The sequence below is a fragment of the Molossus molossus genome, unplaced genomic scaffold (genome assembly GCF_014108415.1).
Source record: "Molossus molossus isolate mMolMol1 unplaced genomic scaffold, mMolMol1.p scaffold_m16_p_4, whole genome shotgun sequence".
Lineage (NCBI taxonomy): Eukaryota > Metazoa > Chordata > Mammalia > Chiroptera > Molossidae > Molossus > Molossus molossus.
In genome coordinates, this window is record NW_023425377.1 from 57960193 (window position 1) to 57982261 (window position 22069).

The window sequence follows — 22069 nt, forward strand, 5'->3', positions numbered from 1 at the left end:
GCACAATCTGGCCCTGTGTGGAATACATGACATTAGTTACTCCTCTTGATTGCTCTCCAAATATGCCCTGGGAGGCAGGGGGAATCTAGGTCATTAATGCAGTGCTTCAGTTGGGCGACCAGAGGTACTCAACACACCATCATCTTGGTGAGCATCTTCCCCCACTGGGAACAGCCTCCTGCTTAGTGAAAGAGGTTCACAATCTGATCGCTTTCTTCCTTTATATTACAGAAAAAAAATACTTTTAAATAAAAGTTGGATCAAGGGACAGGATAAAGCTTAAACACCAAAATCTTTCTGTTTCTGAGGGATGGATCTAAGCTCAACACCTAATCGCAAACTCCAGGTGGGCGCTGCACCTGGTATGTGTGTGAAGCACCAGGCACAATGCAGGGCACAAAGCAGCATTCTCAAACACACTTTTTAATTATTAAAAGAAAACAGGGCTCTGTATCCTGTGATCTGTGGGCGCCATTGGCCCAGAGCTTGGATCAGAATTCCAGGCCTAACTCTTGCAAGCTCTGTGGCTTTAATCAAGTCACCTGGCTTATCTGGGCTCCCCACTTCCTCTTGTACATGGCATGAGGAGAAGCCCACCGTGGGGTCACACAGGGATACAGCCTGATTCCCCTTCCCAGTCAGTTGAATGGTGTCCACCTGACCAGTGACCACAAGGAACAGACGCAGAACAGCACAGAACCAGTTTTCCCACATCCTTCCCAGCCAGCAAGTTATTTGTCTTTAGCCTGCAAGTACAACCCCCTCCCTTCCCCACTGCTAGATAAGCCCCTGCAGGACCGACCCTGGCCCAGTGCAGAAACTTACCCTACCACAGCCATCCAGTCTTCCCTATTGTGTAAGTAATAAAAACTATGTCCTTTCCCTCGGGCCCCCACCTGGTTTTTTCAGACTATCAAAGAACAGCATGGCGCTCCCTGAATTAGAGCTCTTATAGTACAACCACCTATCTTCAGGGTTGACATAAGGATTAGATATAGTGTATACAGGGCTTGTGTGGCTCACAGATCCCCAATAAACAGTGTCAACTACCTACTCCCTCCAAATGACCATTCTTCTAACCATCTCATGTGCAGAGGATGAAGTAATGCAGCTCCTTGCTATGACTCCTTACAGGTCAGTGGAGGGGTCCAGAGAACAGCCACTGTCATTCCCTTTCTGAGCTCATCAGAGGATAAGAGGATTCAATGCAAGCCCCTGAGATGAAGAATGATGTATAACTGGGTTTACCTGGGGCACCGCTGGTATGCATTATTGTCCTGGGGTAAAAATTAATAGTACCCATTTTCATTCTCAAAAGCGCATCCATTTGGACAGTAACTTAAATGGCCACCCTACTTACAGGGCTGAAGCCTGTCTAATGGTGTAAAATGACACTTTAAAAACACACCACCAATACTGAGCCTGAGCTGTGACACTCTGGTTTCATTTAAAACTCTGAAGCACTGCATTTCTTCCAAAATACTAAGTCCAGCCCCTCCTTTGGGCTCAGAGAGGCCCCCAAGTCAATACCTAGGGCATAATTTTCTAACAACTATCTTCTTGCTTTACCTATGGATGTGCTCTGCTTGCCTTTTTATCCCCCATGATTTGTATAGCTAACAAACCAAGGCACAAACTAAATAAATAACAGTAATAAAGACTGCTAGCTGAATGAAAACAGCAGATGTGAACAGCAAAGTAAAAGCAGCTATCTCTCTGCCAGACTGGCAATGGGTAGGGGACCAGAACTTTCATCTGAGGAATCCCACACAGTCACTCCATTTGATGCCACGAAAAAAGAATGAGTCACTCACCACGCCTGACCAGAGGAGAGAGCCTTGCATCCTGCCAGGACTGACCCTCTATGCTTCTCTGAGTGTTAGGCCCTGAATAACTAAATGCTTCCTTAGCTGAAATACCCTCTGGGGAAGCACCCCCCACACACACACGCCCCGGGCCATGCTTGGAAGCTCTGCGAGTTACAGGGCTGTGCAAAGGGAAATACTGGTGAAGATTCAGGGAAGAATGCAGACCTCTTTGAAGAGACCATAATAAATCCACTAGAGTCAGAGGGGACTGGGCCTTCAACAGCTCAGTAATGACCAATTATAAAGTTGGTTTCTTTTGAATTCCTTTTTTTATTGAAAATTCAAATCTAGAACAAGTTATTAACTTTACGAGCTGTTTCCTGGTGCCACCACTTTGCATCTGCAGGACTAGGTGTGTTGTGAAGAAATGTAGACCCCAAATTCTCCAGAGATTATTTGGAGGAGAAAATAAGTGAAAAGCAAACTTTTTTTTTCCTTTATTGATTTTAGAGAGAGGAAGGGAGAGAGAGAGAGAGAGAGAGAGATGAAAACACTGATGAGAGAGAACATTGACTGGCACCTCCTGCATGCCCCCCACTGGGGATTGGACCCACAACCTGGGCATGTGTCCTGACCAGGAATAGAACCGGAGACCTCTTAGTGCATGGGTCGATGCTCAACCACTGAGCCACACCAGCCGAACAAAAGTAAACATTTATTTATTTATTTATTTATTTATTTATTTATTTATTTATCTATTTATTTTTTGTGTAAGAAGCTTCTTATACAGAGCTGTTTTTCCTTCTGTGTTCCAAACACAAACTCCATTATATGGGCTTGAAGATGAAGCAAGACTTCAACTCTCTTCCTGATCTCACCAAACAGCAATAAAGGGAGGTAACCTATCTGAAATCAGCTGACATGTGACTCTCCAGGGCTCAGGAGAGATGAATGGATGGAGAGATAGATGGATAGATAGATTCACACAAGTACGGAAAGTGTCACAATCTTTTTTTTTTTTTTTAGTGAGGAAAGAAAGGGGGAGGAAGAGAAAGAGGCAGAGAGACAGAGAGAGAAACATCAATATGGGAGAGACATCGGGGTTTGTCAGGGACCAAACTTACAACCTAGGTATGTGCCCTGAGAATCGAACCCGGACCTTCTGGAGCACTGGACAACACTCAGACAACTGGGCCATACCAGCCAGGGCCACAATAATCATTTTTAAATAGTTTGGTACAAACAATCTCACTTACTCTTCACATAATCCTAAGAAACAGGAATCTAGCCCTGGCCAGTTTGGCTCAGCAGTTAGAGCATCGGCCTGCGGTCCGGAGAGACCCGGGTTCGGTTCCCGCTAAGGGCACGTACCTCGGTTGCAGTTTGTCCCCGGCCCTGGTTGGTCGTGCGGGTGGCAGCCACTCGATGTGTCCCTTTCACGTCGATGTTTCTCTCTCTCTCTCTCTTCCTCTCTCTCCCTCCCACTCTATCTGAACAAAAAATGGAAAAAATGTCCTCGGGTGAGGATTAAAAAAAAAAAAAAGAAACAGGAATCTATTGTCTCCATTTTATAACATGGGATTAGCCATCTAGAAATATATTAGATGGTCACATTCAAACAAAAAGTACTAGAAAGAGAAATTACACATAGGTACTCTGATTCTTGGGGTGCTCCCATCCTGGCCTGTGTTGTTACTGCAATCTCACCTCTGAAGCATGTCCAGTAACTTTCACCAGCTGGTAGAGAGGCCAGGACAGATCTCAATGGTTGCCTTAAGAGCCCATGATTCTATGTTATTACCAGGCTCTTTTAATTTTTCCCTCACAGGCTCCCCACAAGGAAGGATTCCAGTTCTAACCTATCATTAGAGGGAGATTAGGTCATAAACACTATTGATTCAACCTAAAGGCAGAAGGGTTTTCTCAGGGAAACCAGCACAGCAGGTGGCCCCCATTCCAGCTGCACTCTGCCTTCGTTTCTCCCTCTCATCCCACCACCTGGCCCTATTCCTGCTCACCATCTCTCATCCCACTAACTCCAAGTCCTACCCAGTGTCCTAGTTAGCCAAGTAAAACCTCAGGACACCAAAAACAGAAACTGAAGGAGGCGGCCCTTTTCAGTGACATTAGCTCTACCCACCCCGCTTCATAAGCATCTAGAGATCACCTAGCTACAGAATCCACTCACCCTATGTCATCACAGTGTAATCTCCTTCCCTTCAAAGAGGACAAAAGTGTGACAGCTCTAGCTTTTAGATGTTCATTCAGTTTCAGCAAAAGTCCCACTGTTGGAAGAAGCACCTAGACCCATGGCTCTAAACCCTGGATGTCCCCTACAAGCTTGAAACTCCAACACCCAGGCCACCTTGAACACTGAAGTCACAAATTCTGGTCTCTGTATTTTATGAAAACTCCCCAGGGGATTCTAGTGTGCCTTTGAGGGTGGTAACTACTGCCCTGGCTCATTGCAAAATCCCTTCTACTAGATAGTCAGCCTCAGCCACAGAGACCCAACCCCTGTTGCACCCTCTCTATCATTAGGGGAACATTTAGTCACATTCAAAGAAAGCTGCCTCCCAAATGGGTTAACCAGAAAGAACTCTAATTTCTACTCACTGTAATGCTCCTGTATCATTATCATGCAGTTAAGATGGACTAAAAGCAAGGAATTTGGGTAATTGGCTTCAACCAACAACAGCAGCAAGTCAGAGGCAGAGCCCTCAAAACCCATAGAAATAAATAATCCATTTTCCTGAGAAGAAATAAGGAGATCGTCTCATAGAGGGGAAAGGGGGATGAAGAGAAGACCTCAAAGAGAGTGGGGTAATTTGGGGCCAGAGCTATGCACAGTAGGTAGAAAAACACAAATGACTTGGCCAACCACTCCCTAAGACAGTCACTTTTCCTTTAGAATATTGTGTACCATTAATTTTTTTTAAAGAAACAGTATTCACCTATTAGGGATTCTTGTGAAAAGCAAAGCAAACCAATGCAAACCTAGGCAGGGGAAATGAGTGTCCTGTCCTGGTTCTTGTCTTGAACAGAAGGAAGTATATCAAACAAAACCACTGAAAAGTTAGTGTGATTGTTAAGAGTTTTATTAAGTAACTAAGTGGGTATGTTCCTTCTTACTGAACACCCTTTTCCTACCATTTGACATGGGAGCTTTGCAGGGCCAAGGCTTTGGAGGGAAGATAAGCAATGGGGGCTGGGCTGTCTTCTTAGCTGTGCTTCCCCAAGCCCTAGGATTCCCCAGAGGGGCTGCCAAGATGGGGAGAGCAGGGAGAAAGGGAGCAAGGATCGGGGCTCCCCGACAGCCCACCATTCCAGCCAGAGCAGCTCTGCTTTAATCAGTCATATTTGCCAGCTAGAGGGGTCACATGTAAGATTTGTCATATAAAAAACAGTTGCCCCAGAAAGACAATGTTAAAGCTATCAAGAGTAAAAGGAGCAAGGAGGACAAGGTTTGGGTCCTGTCCATTTAGCTGCTTATCAGGCAGCTAACATGGGCAGTTTCCATGTAGGCTGAGGCCACACAAAAATGATAGTTCAGCCCTGGACAGTTTGCTCAGTGGTGAGAGTTTCGGCCCTTGGACCAAAGGGTCATGGATTCAATTCACCATTAAGGGCACGTACCTGTGTTGCAGGTTTAATCCCTGGCCCTTGTCAAGGTCACATGAGAGGCAACCAATCCGGTACATCCCTCTCTCTCTCCCTCCCTCCCATCTACTCTATCTAAAAATCAATGGAGCCCAGCAGGTGTGGCTCAGTGGATTATGCGTTGTCCCATGGACTGAGAGATCCTGGTTCAATTCCCACTAAAGGCACATGCTCAGGTTGCGGGCTCAATCCCTGGTAGGGAGCATGCAGGAGGTAGCCAATCGATGTTTCTCTGTCACATCAATGTTTCTATCTCTTTCCCTTCCTTTCTCTCTAAAAAAAAAAAAAAAAAATCAATAAAAACATATTAAAATAATAATAATAAAAATCAATGGAAAATTATCCTCAGGTGAGGATTAATAACAACAAAAAGATGAGAGTCCAAAAGTCTCTGCCCAGGTCACTCAGCCATGACAGAGACCAAGGGCATCCTTGGACATGTGTGTGCCATGCAGGCTCTTATCTAGCCATGCAGAACCCTGAGCCCATGGGATACTGACCACTGAAAGCCTGTCCCTCATATCCAAAGACTAGGAAGACTTTGTGGAGCCCCACAATTCCACTTCCCCCATAGCCTCTCCTGGCTCTAGCTGTCATTCTGGGCAACAGGATTGACAGGAAGTTCCCAACAGTCTGCACATCCTGCTCTATGAAAAGTCAGAGCATAGTCTCTGGGAGCACCCGAGTACTGACACTTTCCAAGCTCTGTGTTGGCAGAGTCAGAACTGGATGGAGAGGATGCAGATGCCATCATGAGAGAGGAAGGCCCACTCCCTTCGTGGGTAGGGCAATTTCCAAAGCTGCCAGTTCACAGGCCAGGAGCCAGGAAAGAAACCCTGGGAAGACTAATAACTACTACAATGTCCATGACATAGGGCTTAGAGATCCAAACAGGAATGCTCTGCTCTGGAAGGACCAGGCATACCCTAAACCCTACCAAGCCAGGAAGCTGGTGGGTGGAGACCAACCCAGCAGCAGCCATCATGAGAAAAGCATCCAGTAAAGTGTGTATGCTGGGTCTCCGGGAACGCTGTGCTATTTCTCAGGACACATCTTTTTCATGCTTTTTCTCCATTCTGCTCAGCACCAGGTATTAGGTGACAGCCCAAAATGTCCCAGGAAGTGGACAAATTCTTCCAGTCCAGCCATTCATAGGTGAGATTTGCACCGAAACACCTAGGCAGCCCAGTCTCGGTGTCTGCATGCAGAAGGCACTCATGTCCTCAGCCAAAATGTGTGACCTTGCCCATGTAAGGCCTGGGGAGAGGACTCAAGAAGGAGCAGACAGAGAGAGCCTATACCAACAGCTATCAGATGACATGGCTTTCTAATCACCAGGCCACAGGCAGATTTTATAGCGACTACTCTGGTCCTGGACTTTGAAACTTTAGTCTGATGTGGTCAGGCTATTTTGTAAACATTTTCTAACCCGAGTCAAATGAATGATGCAAAGGGAATAATCAAAGTATCAATTACAGATACATTCATATTATAGTGTGTGTGTGTTCACAGATGTGTACTCATCAGAAGTAGGAAGCAAACCCAAATGCCACAAGGATGAAAAAATGACAAGAAGTGGATGTGCCACAGTGACACTGAGCCACGTCTCTTGAGGAAGCCCAGCCAGCAGGGCATGGGAAGCCACCTCGCCTATTCTCAGGCCGCCTGCCTCATGGGCATGGCTCTCCAGAAGGAGCTGGGACAAACCCAGGAGTTGAGGAATGATCACTGGGTCTGCCATGGTACTCAGGGGCACTCCTCAAATAGATGTGACCCTGTGAACTCAGAATCAAACTCTCTCACAAAATGACCAGCATGAGAGCTGCTATGCCCACTGCCTTCAAGGATAATCCAGATGGAGGGAGCAGCCCCAATTACAACCTAAGGCTAAATGCTTGGGTTCTGTGCTTTCCCCTCCTGCCTCTCTCCCCAGCTGCTGCAACAAAATGGCTCACTGCAGGGGTAGGGGAGCAGCAGAAACAAGGATACTGTTGAAGAGGCAGCAAACACAATTAACATCAGACCCTTCTCCCTCCCCAATATTCTCAGTCTTCTGGCATCACTCAGATGAAGCAGAAAAACAAGTCCTGTTAGCGTATCCATCTATCCACCTATCCACCCATCCATTCATTCATTCATCATCCATTCATTCATTCAACAGCAAGTAGTTAGTGATGGAGTGCCTCAGGAGTGACATAGCTGGGTAGGGAATATTCAAACACAGGTTGAATGTCTTAAGGGCCATGGGATAAAAGCCCAATGTCTGCCAAAGTGCCAAGCAGATTTCAGTGAAGGGAGCTGAGGCGTTGGGATGGAGGTAGCACCTAGGCTGGTCCTCAAAGAATAATGATGATTCCCGTCAGCAGAGGAAAGAAAGGAAGGGCATTCCTGACTGAAGTGGCAAAGTAATTCAGGCTAAGCAGCAGGACTGAGCCACATTACGGAAGGCTCTACACTTGGGCTGCATTCTCCAAGTAAGAAGAGCCACAGAGGGTCTCTGAGGAGGGAGACAGGATCAGAGGAAAGAGCCCAGGCTGCAGAAGTCGGGGGGACGGGGCAATGAGACTCCTAAGAAGGCGAGGAGATGGCAGACGTCTGAGTCAGGGACAGTGAAGGAATGGGTGGGTGCAAGAGATAACACAGAGACAAAGCTGATTCAGTTCGGCATACCGTGACTGTGGTTTAAACCAGCATAACAATGAGGGCAGCCCTCTCTGGAGCTGGGCACCAGGAGAGAGGCAGGAGTATGGGAGAAATGGAAGTCTGACTGGAGATGGCTTCATGGAGGCACCTAAGGCACACCCAGGAGCCACATCCAGAAGGTAAATGACAAGTCCAGAATTCAGGAAAGAGGACCCTTTCAGCATGGCAGCAGCAGTCTGTCCTCGCCTTCTGGGTGCTCAAGTGCCATCCTGATCTCTGTTGAGTGTGGCACCTAGAGGCAGGGAAGGAAGCCCCCTTGTGCATGTTGTGCCCAGGGTTCTTTACCCTATAAGGGAAAGCCTTGAATTCAGGTTAGCAGAAATGACAGTCAGGCTCTCATCTTTGAGCTGTGGCTTCTGCTCCTTGGAGATCTAGAATCCACAGAGGTGGCATGGAACCCTGAGACCCATACTTTCAAAAGACAATCACCAGATTCAAATGCAGATTCACAGGTTACACCAGCAAATTCCCTCTTTGATAGGTTGGGTGGGGCTCGGGAAGCTGAATGTTTTAAGATGCATCCTGGTGACACCAGGATACACAGTCTGCTGACCATGCCCAAAGAAGCCCTGCTCCCAGCAAATGTTCAAGTCAGACCCTCCTGCAGCTGGAGCGTTTTCTCTGGCTCTCTTGAGAAAGTAGAGATCGGGTTGGAGAAGTCTCTACAGAGATGGGAGGTTGCTGGCACTAACAGGAGGGAAATAATACTAATTGTCACATCTGAGTGCTTACTACTCTAGCCAGGTGTGGCTGTGATGCCTCCAAGTCAGCATTTGAAACAATTCGCCCCATTTTGCAGTTGAGGAGATTGAGGCTTAAAGTCAAGTCATCCAGCTGATAGTGGTGGAGTCTTTCCAGAGCAGTAGGTTCTATACCTGTCACCTGCACTGATGCACAGAGTTAGTGTTAGCAAGTTATGCCCTTCCCTCTGGCCTCAGTCTTCCCCTCTATAAAATGGAGAGAACTTTTCCCACCTGCTTCCTGGAGACTCTGGGGTCCTAACAATGATGACCGTAACACCACTGGAAAGCCAGCAGCGTTTTCCCCACGCAGCAGCAGGGCCACCTCCGGGACACTTCAGCCAGTCAGGATGCTGCCTGCAGGGCACATCTGGAGCCTCTGCCCAACCATCACTAGATGGAAAGGGCAAAGGGCGTTCCTCTGCCCCACGCTGAGTGCTGCATACAAAGGTCTCACTATGCAAGTCTCAACAGAAGTTTCTTTGGTGGCAATAATATTATTTTCTGTTGCTGACATGTCACCTCCATTTTTAAACTGGGAATATTCAGCTGCCTTTTCCTCTGCAGGCAGTGCCATTTCAGACAGAAATGAGGCCTCCAGGTCTTATGACCTAGGAAACACAGCAGGGGGCAGATGGAGAGTCACCTGCTAGGACAGGTGACTTGGCTTGCAGAGACCCAGAAAGATGGGAAGAAGGAGGTACAGACTTTGTTGTACCAATTTACTTCAAAGGCTTATTTCTGCAAGATTGCACTTTAATTTTTAAGCATTTATTTCTGGTCTCAGTATTCATTAAAGAACCTACAATATCATTGAAGGAGCAGATCGCAGATTCCAATGAAGTCACCTTAAGCTAGCTCTTCCTCTTTGTAAGTCTCCCTCTCTGAAAAGCATGCATGGCCCTGGTCGGTTTGGCTCAGCAGTTAGAGCATCGGCCTTCAGACCAATAAGTCTCGGGTTCGATTCCAGTCAAGGGCATGTACCTCAGTTGCGGATCATCGCTGGCCCTGGTTGGTGCCCTGGGGAGGCAACCAGCTAATGTGTCCCTCTCACATCAATGTTTCTCTCTCTCTCCCTCCCTCCCACTCTATCTGAAGATAAATGGAAAAATAGCCTCAGGTGAGGATTTTTTTTTAAAAAAAAAGCATGCCTGGACCACTCAATCACTTGAAGCAATGCAGAAAGTATGACCAGCCAGTAGAAAACAAATCCTGATTTCCTCATCTGCATTATTACCACTTATCTCCTGAGGGAAGGAAGAGCAAACTAGTGGAATTTCTATGGAGTAACCATGGTGATTATCTGTAAGAGTAAACATATTTCTCCAGCTGTAAAAGCAGTCAGGCTGTAAAAGTTTGGGCTGTGACAACTCTGACCACATCCCTGCCACTTCTGATGCCTTTTATTTTTTGGAGTTTGCTCATTAAATCCCCTACTCTTTAGCATAACTGACTGCATCTCATACCCTGTATTAAAATGTGATCACATTCTGCCCAACTGAGCAGGGCAGGCACTCTGATTTTCATTTCTCCTTCATTTCAATTCTGCCATTAGGCTATCTGTTAACTATTCCATGTCCCCTGAGCCAGGTGTTGGACTCAAGAGGATGTCCCCTGTCCCTGCACAGAAGGAACCACCTAAAATGAAGGAAAAGCCCACAGCTGCTGAGAAAAATGGCCAAAGAGATAATTCAAGGCATCAGCAAGAAGGGATATGCCTGCCTGGTGAAGGTGGCGGGAAAGGGAAGGCACAAAAGGTAGAAGCAGGAGAGGGGCCAAATAATGGGTCAAGTGTGAAGAGTGCAGAAGAATACTCAGGAATGATAGGAGAAACAGACTAATTGGGTCTTTCAAGTACATCTGAGGAAAAACAGGGGACATTCTGTATCTGCTGAACAAAAATGCATTTTATTAGAGACAAACTCTGTCTCTGAGCTCAGTGGTAGGAGCTAGAAAGACCATCCAGGGTCATCTAGTGCAAATCTTTCATTGTGCTGAAGAGCAGCTAAAGCCCAAAGAATTGAAGTGACTTGCCAAGGTCATACAGAAAATTAGTGTTGGAGAGAGACCTGGACTGCAGACTCCTGGTTGGGGACATTTCCACCACAGAGAGCTCTGGCCAGCAGTTCCTCCGGTGGCAGACATCACTGATCACTCACTCAGGAAATATTAGTTGTGACTTATTAACACTCTGTGACCAATGCAGGGGCCTACGGGAACCCCAAAGACCCCTGGAACACCAGAGGCAGATTACAACCTTGACCTGACCTTGCAGGCTGACAGAAAGTGTCTGTGCTTTTCCAAGCTCCAAGTATGGCTCCCCAGCTGGCCTTGGAGGAAGGAATAGAAATGCCCAATGGTGCCAAGTGCATCCTGACAGACTCCGTTGACAAAACAGCAGGCTTTCCCACTAGGCCAGAGTTCCGAGGAGTGTGTGGAAGGCCCCCCTTGAGAATGTACCCACTAAGTTAGGTGATATATGCAGCAAGAAAGAAATACCAAGGCCTAAACTTGGAGGTAAACAAGGAGGTAAGTATGTGATTCAAAATGTAGGGGAGCTCAGACTAAGAGAGCATGGCAGGGCAACTTCTTCTAGGTGGTAGGATAGAAAAGAAGAAGCTTCAAAATGGACCCTGGCCCTGGCCGGTTTGGCTCAGCGGTTAGAGCGTTGGCCTGCGGTCCCGAGAGACCCGGGTTCAGTTCCCGCTAAGGGCACGTACCTGGGTTGCAGTTTGTCCCCGGCCCTGGTTGGTTGTGCGGGTGGCAACCACTCGATGTGTCCCTTTCACATCAATGTTTCTCTCTCTCTGTTCCTCTCTCTTCCTCCCACTCTACCTGAACAAAAATATGGAAAAACCTCCTCAGGTGAGGATGATAAAAAAAGAATAGACAAAATGGACCCTGAAGTCACAGGTAAAGAGACCATCAGCCTGAAAAATAACCAGTTAAAACAGGTTTTCCTAAAGCATCAATAGCTAAGTTCTTTTAACTTTGACCCTCTTCTGTTAGCTTTTAAGACAGACTGTATGTTGACTTTCACTCTTGGATAAAATGTTTTCTTCTTTTTTTAAAATATGTGTCTGCTGAGTCACTGTGCAGCTTGCCTGCCTCCCCAAAAATAAAATGATATTTGTCAAAAGGACAATCAGTAGGCATGTTGGAAACTGACCACAAACAAACCCCTAACATGTGTGCTATGATCCCAGGAAATATACTTTAGATTTGGCTGAAAGAAAAGCATAAATCCTGCAAAGCAAAACATGGCACCTAGCTGCTGATGGGAACAGTTTTCTCATCTAAATGACAATTAATATTACCTGTGGGTCCTTCTCCAAGCAGGGCTGCTCAATTCCATTTATGTCAAATCCAGGCTAGGAAGAACTGGCCCTATTTGATGTTCTTATCAGTGGAACAGAGATTCCTGGTTCAACATTTGCTGCATCATCCTCATGCTGAGAAGATGCACCCTCAGGAATTCTTTAAAAATCAGAATCAAATACTTATGAGCAACAGTTCTAACTGATATCTTTGAAGATTACTCTGAAAGTAACCACAATTAAATCACATTTTCAACTTAACTTTTGTCTAAAAGTTCTCAAGCAGAGAAAGCAAGAAGCCATTCCTTTTATCATACCACAATTCTCTAGATCTGTATTCTCACGTTCCACTGCAGAAGTTAGAGTTGGACAGAAAGTGTGGGTAAGAAAACAAGACAACCACCTGGCCCACCCACACTCCACTCCCTCATGTGGTAGATCAATCCACGGCTCATTTCAGCAACTTCTAGAAGGAAAGAGTCAAACACCACAGATTCATTTTCCCATGATAAAGGTTCCCAAGTCCTAAGATTATTATTTTAAGCTGTCTTACTGATCATGGTAGTTCCACCAGCCAGGGCTGCCTTGGTGCCTTGAAAGAAGTCATCGGCAGAAGTCATTCCCTGGTCAGGCATCTGGAAGCGGGTATGGACGTCGATCCCTCCAGGAATCACCATCCTGGAATGAGCCTCGATGGTTTTGACTCCTCCCGGTACAATCAAGTTTTCTCCTATTTGCCTAAGTTAAGAGGGTGGGTGACAATGGTGGTAAATGAAATGTCCTCAAATCAAATGAAATCTGACAGACAGTTTCACCAAGCCCTATCCTTCCCTATGTTCTCTAGACTTTTCCAGTTACTGTAATTACTCATAATATATGTGCACTCCCCACCCCCTACTCCCAACTAAGAAGCAATGCATCACTTACTGGAAAACAAGGTAAATAAAGCATCAGAGGCCAGATCCAGGAGGCTTTACCAGAAAACCCCTAAGATCTAATAATTGCAAGGCCCCAAAAAATGTACATAAAATGTCACTACACTTTATCTATAAACTCACAGTTGAGCTAATTATCCTATAGCAATTTCCTCCAGACCTGTTTGCACTTTACAAACATATTTTCACCAGATCCTTTGCAATATAGACAAAATAAGGGAGAAGCAAGAAAATAAATAAATGAACACTATGATTAAAACAATTGAGCCCTGGCCATTTTGGCTCAGCGGATGGAGTGTCGCCCTGTAGAACAAAGGGTCTCGGGTTCAATTCTGGTCAAGGACACATACCTGGGCTGCAAGTTCGATCTCCAGCCCCAGTTGGGGCCATGTGGGAGGCAACCAATTGATGTTTCTCTCTCCCATCGATGTTTCTCTCTCTTTCTCTCTTTCTCTCTCTCTCCCTCCCTCCCTTCTGCCCTCTTTAAAAGATCAATGGAGCCCTGGCTGGTTTGGCTCAGAGGTTAAAGCATCGGCCTGCAGTCCAGAGAAACCCGGGTTCAGTTCCCACTAAGGGTGCGTACCTCGGTTGCAGTTTGTCCCCGGCCCTGGTTGGTTCGTGCGGGTGGCAGCCACTTGATGTGTCCCTTTCACATCGATGTTTCTCTCTCTCTCTCTCTCTTCCTCTTTCTCCTTCCCACTCTATCTGAACAAAAAATGGAAAAAGTGTCCTCAGGTGAGGATAAAAAATAAATAAATTAATTAATTAATTAATTAATTAATAAAAGATCAATGGAAAGTATGCTCAAGATTAACAAAAAACAATTAGAAAATTTGAAAGCCTGTCATTAGCAACTCAGATAATAACACAGAAAAGTTAATATTCATTATGTTGAGGGATATGAATTCATTTTCAACTTTTAAAAAGAAAATGTTTCATCTTTCTACCCATTTAAAAAAATTTTTTTTTTATTGATTTCAGAGAGAGGAAGAGAGAGAGAGATAGAAACATCTGTCAGCTGCCTCCTGCAAGCACCCTACCAGACACATGCCTGCAACCCAGGCATGTGCCCCGACTGGTATCAAACCAGCAACCTCCTGGTACACCAAACGATGCTCAACCAACTGAGCCACACCAGCCAAAGTCAGGTTTGTTTTTGTTTTATTTTATTTTTTATTTTCACCCGAGGACATTTTTGCATTTATCTTCAGATAGAGCGGGAGGGAGAGAAGGAGGGAGAGAGAGAGAAACATTGACGTGAGAGAGACACATTGAGTGGTTGCCACCCACATGACCCCAACCTGGGCCGGGGACAAACTGCAATTGAGGTACGTGCCCTTAGCGGGAACTGAACCCAGGACTCTCTGGTCTGCAGGCTGACACTCTAACTACTGAGCCAAACCAGCCAGGGCCAGGTTTGTTTGTTTTTGTAAAAGGAAAACATAATCAAGGAGAAGTTGATAAAGTTCAAAAAGGAATTAGTGACAACTAAAAATAGCACTCAGGCTTGCTTACTTCTAGGCTAGTGTTTTTCTACTAGACCAGATCATGTGGCCTTCTAACTGAGGGAAAATGGGACAGGCAAGTCATGGTATGTGAGAGCCTGGAGCTGAGACTGTCATAAGCAAACACACACAGAGAAAACATTAAACGTGGAAATGGTAAGACCTATTTTAGGTCATAAATCAGGGTGTGAGTTTCCAGGCAACAGACACATCCACTACAGTTTCCACTCCTCAGGACTGGTTTGCTGTAGCACTTGAATGCTGTTTATTCAAAAGATGTCATTTGCAACAGTGTTTGTCTTTAAACAGATGTGCTATTTCTCTGGAGCCCTATGAGCTGTCCCAGTCAGAAGGGCACAAGGATACTGGTATGTACTCAACTCACTTAACCCTCTAGAATCCAAAAATACCCTAATGCAGTAACTGCTCTGTTGTTAGTAACATAATACACAAGCAACACAAGGGCAGTCTTATTGGTGTTTGTTGGCACTTAAAAAACGAAACCTAAAATTCCCTTGGGATGAGGCAGTAATTGTCTGTTACTTAATTTGTTTTCCTTTGGCCCCAATCACTTGGATTCTTCTTGATTCAAAAAGCAGATGTGCTATCTTAATAGAAGAGGATATACTCATTTGTATCCTTGTATTGGGCAAGCCTTGCAAACAACTACATTCTACGAAAACCTTTAGTACATTCAATAGATCCTAAACCGAGTATATGCGCTGGCAACAAGAAGAAATTGTGTCACCTATGTTAAAAATAGTAAATTACATAATGCATAAGGAAATGGGTGTGCATTTAATTGTGGCTTTGAATTCCCTAAATCTGAGTTTTCTAATTCACTAATTACTACCAATCAAAATGGGCTTAAACAGATATTAAGTCACTCTTTGAAGTCACTGAAGCTTGATATTAAGTGTGTGAATTGTAGGTAATGCTTGGGAATACTGGAAGGTACATGAATTCTTCTATATAATGAGTTACACTTACTTGATCAACCCATCTTCCATGTATATGTCTGCATAGAATGACTGGTCATCGTTAACAATTTTACCTCCTTTGATCAGAAGACGATCACTCTAAAACAAAAACATAATAAGGTCACCAAGCTTATCTGACCTATGAGGAACACTGTTACTAAGATAAATTAGCTAAGGACACATTTTCATTATTCAAAAGTGATGCTCAAAATGAGCCAATTTTGGAAAGGTTCAGTGACAATGGTGAAGCTGTATATAGCAACCTATTCATCACCTGAAGAGTCAGAACATGCTGGTAAAGCTCAAAGCTTATCATAGATTTTTTTTAAACCCTCTTTCCAGAAGACAATATTTTTTAAATGGCCTTAGGCTAAACTTCATTTAAAAAAAAAAATACACACACATGTAGGGAAGTCAATTCTTGGCAAGCTTTGTGTCGGGAAAAATTAACCAAAAGTCTGTTGTCATGGCAAACTCAACACAAACACACTTGGTTCCACTATAACAAGGTTTCAATTCAGCATGCTCATTATATTTATATTTCATTTTGAGGTAAATCACAGTGATTGTAGCAAAGAGAGAAAAAAAACTCTTCAAGTATGCACTATTTTAACTATTAAGCTGTTAAGGAAAAGGTAAAGTGTTATGATAAAATAGATGAGATGGCAAGTTCTAAAATCTAACACCACTATAAACTGTCGATTTACTTATAATATAGTGTAAAAAATATATATGACAAGCAGTACATGAGGGCCAAGAATGCAATGAAAATGTTACATTATGACTCATCTCTATTCCAAAGCCTTTAATGAATGAAAGGTTAAAATCCTGTGTTCAGAGGATATACACCTGTGCTATTCCACATTGGGTTGAAATGTTACAAGTTAAACCATAGATTGCCTTCTTAATATGCAAAATATCTCAAAGAAATGGCATTCATCTTGACAATGGTTAACTCAAAGTTGTTACAAAACAACATTCTCAGCAAATACTATTTATATTCAGCACTACCAAAGAAAGTATTATAGCAAATCTGTAATGAAAAATATATAAACTACAAGAGACCTAGAAAGATCCTTTTACACAAAAAATGCACATATGGGTTTGTTTACAAAGTGTTTGTTTACAAAGTATTTGTTTCTCTAACATAATGAAGAACAGTAAGATCATTTAAATTTTGTACACTTCACCCTGGCTGGTTTGGCTCAGCAGTTAGAGAGTCTGCCCGAGGACCAGGGAGTCCTGGGTTTGATTCTGGCCAAGGGCATGTACCTTGCTTGCAGTTTGTCCCGGGCCTGGTGGCAACCAATTGATGTGTCTCTCTCACATCGATGTCTCTCTCTCTCTCTCTCTCTCTCTCTCTCTCTCTTTCCCTCCCTCCCTCCCTCCCACTCTGTCTGAAGATAAACGTATAAATATCATGGGGGGGGAGGACTAAATAAATTTTGTACACTTTATCCTGCTGTAAACTTTGGAAAATCAAATGAGACTAGTCAATAACAATTCCTGCACTTGTATAAGATAAATGTAAGAACTTTTACAAAATCCAGTCAGGTAGGTGGAGCCAGATTCTTAACCCCATGACATATAAAGAAACTGAGGCACAGAGAGGTTAAGTCACTTGCCCAAGGTCACCTGATCCAGTAACTTTTCTCTGCCTACACAGATCTCCCCCTCAGGATCTGACTTTGACAGGATAAATACTGCCTGGGAGGCAAAGAGAAGCCCTACCCTTCACCACTTGCTCCCTCATTGGCTCTGGTACCTGTCCTAGCCATCACTGCGAATCCCAGAGCAAACGTCACACCAAAAAAATAAAAAATAATAAAAAATCACAGCCCTGTTCACTCTAGTGCCTTCCAGAAGGCTTCTTACATAAGAGGCTGGCCGTTATGATGGAAGGAGAGAAACCATGCTATAGATCCTCCATAATGCAACCAGATTTTTTTAAAGATAGAGGGGGCGCTCTTTTAAATCAGTCGTGTTTGCTTTTTAAATTACTTTTCTCCCCCCACAGTCAAAACGAACCTGCCTTTTTCATTTAAGAAGACAGTGAATTTATTTGAGGCTTACGGCAAATGTGCTCTCCACCGCCATTCTCCAGGCTTCTTCCTCCCACCAGAGAATACAGAACGTCCGGTCGCCCGGCTTTTTGGGATTTGGGGTCTTTGGCCTTCTAGAAAAAGCTACTACCCACCCTGTCCATAGAACAGCCTTGATCATCCTACAAAATCCTCTCCAGCACACGCCCCCTCCCCTGCTCATTTATTCCCACACCTCTCTCCTGTGGATGGGTGTGCCCTTGTGCATCTGGAGGAAGTCGGGGTGCCCCTGGCTAAGTAGGAAACCAGAGCGAAAGTGCGCCCCTCAAGTCCAGCCCTGAACACATCTACAATTTTCAAGGGTTCGTTCAGTCTCTGCCTCAGCTCTGGGTTCTACCCAGCAATCAGCTGGCCAATTGCAATTGCACATCATTATGTAACAATGAATTTTCCTCGTGTCCCACCCTCCCTCCCCAGGATTTCATTTGGGGATGTAGAGAACTAACACTGGCGAATTTTTTTCCAGTAAAAGATGGGGAGAGAATGGGTGCGGTGAAAGTAAGAACCTGTGTTCCTGGCTGAAGCATCGCCAGTTCCTGGCGTGGATCTTGTTCTCGTGATTTACAAACTAACCACCCAGGCCCCATAAGTGCGCCGACACCTCTGGCCGCCGCGATCATTGTCTGGCCCAGGCCAGGCCGGGCCATCTGCTCTGCTGCGTCGCGCAGCGCCATTACCTCCCCGAGCCGGGCTCTGATTTGTCCCCAACGCCCACCCTCCCAGCCCGCTTTGTATGCGCCAACTCGAACGCCTCCTGGCTGCAGAGAGGTCCGAGACTGAAGAAAGCGAGGCCAGAGCCTTGCCAGGGTCGCAGCCCCGAACCAGAGGGCGAGAAAGCCAAGAGGGCCACCAAACCGGCCCCTGGTCAACAAAAAGTCCACGTCTGGCCCCCACCCTTCTCTGCTCATCACCAAGTCCCTGTTTTTCCTTCCCGTTTCCACATCATCCTGGTACACCCTGCCCTTTCAGCATCCCTCTGCTGTCATTACGCCGCCAGGCTGAAACCGGCTCCTCTTCCTAAGGAGCCGGAGGAAGGCTCCAGAAAGTCCTCTGTGGTGGGGGCGGGAGACACAGGGAGAATCCATTTCCCATCTCCCCATCTAGCTCCTGGAGTCCAGCCTCGCAGCACGCAAGCCAGAGAACAATATCCGAGCTTCAACCACGCATATTCAATCGGGCATCCATTTGCTTACACCCCACAGGACAGCACTGCAGCATCTCTCTCTGACAATAAAAGGATACAGAGGATCTGGCGCGCTACCCAGGACGACCGCAATGCACTCACGCTATTTTAATGCCTTACAAATCATGTGGCTTATAATTCTATGATTGCGTCTCCCACCACTACGATCGCCTTCCTTAGCAATGGGGGAGGGGGGTGGGTCCCTCTTCCTCCCCCTCCTTTTAAAAAAATTCCTTAGATGTTGAGTGCCACAAAAGGTTGCTGGCCGACCGCAATTTCCCAGTACCAAACTCACCGTGATGCGTGGGATATTTTTCTTCCCCTGATAAGACATCTCTCTCCTGGGAAAAAAATTAATTTCAAGAGAGCAGCTTTAAAGCAAAAATTGCCAGGAAAGAGAGTTCGTATTTTTTGCAGGATTGAAAAAGGTGCAACAGCTTAGGTAGTCTTGCTGATAGCAAATTTCAGGAACGTAAGGGATAAACACAACCCTCTGTCTCTCTTTCTTCCTCTCCTCCAACACAACCCCAGCTAGGGCGGAAAAAAAAAAGAAAGAGAGGGAGAGAACAGGAGGGAAGGGGTGGAAATAAACTACAGCAATAAAAGCCTCGGTTCAAGTCGGCCACCGCGGCGCATGCGCCACCAGCCACTCCCTTTCCTCTCAGGCAAAAGCCAACCGCTTCGGGAGAGACGAGCCCTGATTGGCCGCAATCGTGAGGTATGCAAATGATGCAAGCGGGAGGGGAGCGGCGCGAGCGCGCGAAATGCTGTACAGTGCGGCGGCCGGCGCCCGCCCGGGGTGCGCGCCTCTCGCGCCCTTTCTTTGGGCCAGGGCATTGGGGACTGGCTGGTGGCAGCCCCAAATGCAGCAACAACAATCAAGGAATAATGGCGGAGTGATCATTACGAACGGAGAGAGCCCAGCCCGGAGTCAGTGGGCTTCCGTGCAGCCCGGGCGGCACGTACCCGTTCGTGCGCGCCCCGGTGGATGCCGGCCCGCGCGCCAATCCGCGGAGGCCGCCGCTGCAGCCCCGCGTGGGGTGACTGCGCCGAACCAATGGCTTCGCTGGCGGCGAGCGCGCGACTGCACCGCGGGCGGATGCCGCGCCGCCCGGGAGGGGCGCCCGAGCTCTCCTCCCGTCATCCTCGCCTTTCGCGAAGGCTCCTTCGGCCTCCGCCCAGGAGTCGACAGGGGAATTCAAATAGCAGCGAGCGGAGGAAAGGGAGAGGGGCGGATAGGGCTCGCCGAGGCGCCGCCCAGCCCGGGAGAGGGGCGGCTGGACCTGGGCCGGCGAGCGAGATGGTGCGGTATCCGGCAAGGCTTCCCCGGGGGCGGGGAGGGGTGCAGGCCAGAGGCGAGGCTGGAAATCTAGCCCAGGGGCAAGCGCAGGGCTGCAGGCACCCGTGGCCTGGCAGCTGGTAACGAGTCAGAGGTAGGGAAGGGGATGCAGCTGGAGAAGGCCGCAGTCCGTTGCTGGGGATGATAAACCCTGCCCTGAATCAGCCCACAAGGAACTTGGGGGCAGGCGGTTCGGCAGCTGCCTGTTAAGGCAAAATGGCCCAATCTAGAGCCCTGTTCTCTTTAACAGTCACGCCCACCTACACCCATTTATTGGTCGCATTTCTCCGGTGCCTGAAGATGTGTTGAGAAAAAGCTGTTGGAATTACAGCGTCCAAGGAGTCCAAAGAATTTCCAGTGCTGTAACGGGCCTGCACACAACATAATGAGGCAGAAAGCGGGGAGATGAACTGGAGAAGCAGGAAGAATGAAAGAAAGGAAAGTTTATTTCCCAAAAGAAGGGGAAACTGAGTCATGGAGAAAGCCTTCTGGAATCAGAGTTAGAAATACAGGGTAACCAGTGGATTGAACCTCGTCCCATGCACCAAGAGATCATTGTTTGGATCCCTGGTTTTGGCACATGCCCGGGGTTTTCGGCTTGCTTCCCAGTAGGAGGCATTCGGGGGACAGCTGGATGTTTCTCCCCCTCTCCCCTTTCCTCTCTATCTCTAAAATAAAATAAAATGAAAAACATTTAAAAAGAAAGAAAGGGCGGAGCCATGTTTGAAAAAAACACAGGGTAGTCTTTTTTTTTTTTTTTTTTTTTTTTTTTTTTATCCTCACCCGAGGACATTTTTCCATTTTTTGTTCAGGTAGAGTGGGAGGGAGAGAGAGGAACAGAGAGAGAGAAACATCGATGTGAAGGGACACATCGAGTGGCTGCCACCCGCACGACCAACCAGGGCCGGGGACAAACTGCAACCGAGGTACGTGCCCTTAGCGGGAACCGAACCCGGGTCTCTCTGGACCGCAGGCTGACGCTCTAACCGCTGAGCCAAACCGGCCAGGGCCACAGGGTAGTCTTGACTCCTCCAGTCAGAGATCTCAGGCATTCAAGGCATCTCATCTTGGCGCTAGCAGTTGAACAGGCCTGGGAGCCATTGGCTTGGCTAGTCTAAATTATGCTCCAATGCTCTTACTTCAGAATCCCTGTGAAAGAAAATGCTGGTCCAGTTGATCCTGAGCAATCTACAAGGGGTCATCTCTTTGGAAGGTTGCCCAGGCAGGTGCAAAGGCTAAAACCAAAGGCAGCCATGGCTTTGGATTTCTCTACTTGAGATCAAATAATAGCTAGAATTCCTACATAATCTAGACTATCCAGCAACCATGAGGAAAAGGGGAGGGAGGGGAGGTGTCTATATAATTGGCTCACACCTACTTAGCAGAGATTAGCCAGATAAATAGATAAATGTAAAATAATCCTGGGGCTACTGTGGGCCAGTGTTCTGATATCTTTCTGCATCTGGCCACTTTGCACCCTTTCAATCCTATTCCTGTAAATATAAAGTCCCAGAAAGGAGCTGTGAGACATGCAGGAAATTTCCCAACTGGTTCATTCATTCAAGTTCTAATTAGCTATGCACCTTGAAAATAAAATAGAAGCACTTCCCTTTCTATGTGATGTGCTAAGAGAAAAGTGAGTTGATATCAACAAGTATTGATGTTAGCCTATAAGGGTTCAAGCCACAAGTCTGAGAACGCATGAAACAGGCCCTCCTACCTTTCTACCTGTGAAAGCCAACAGTAAATTCCAATGTGGGGGGTAGGGTGGCCGAGGGCCAAGTGTCCTTATTAAAT

At 46.3% G+C, this 22069-nt stretch overlaps 1 protein-coding gene across 2 annotated transcripts in view; it reads right to left on the reverse strand.

Annotated features, from left to right (window-relative positions):
- The window catches only part of DPYSL2 (dihydropyrimidinase like 2), a 149945-nt gene that overhangs the window by 63837 nt on the left and 64039 nt on the right, over positions 1-22069 (reverse strand). Inside the window, exons 1-3 of one of the 2 annotated variants that reach the window (XM_036240656.1) lie at positions 19229-19545; positions 15659-15747; positions 12782-12966 (exon numbers count right to left, since the gene is read on the reverse strand). In XM_036240656.1, coding sequence (XP_036096549.1) covers positions 12782-12966; positions 15659-15747; positions 19229-19267 — 313 coding nt within the window. In that variant the 5' untranslated portion in view covers positions 19268-19545. Of the gene's footprint in view, positions 1-12781; positions 12967-15658; positions 15748-19228; positions 19546-22069 lie in introns of those variants that run through there. The other variant, XM_036240655.1, reaches the window with a different exon arrangement.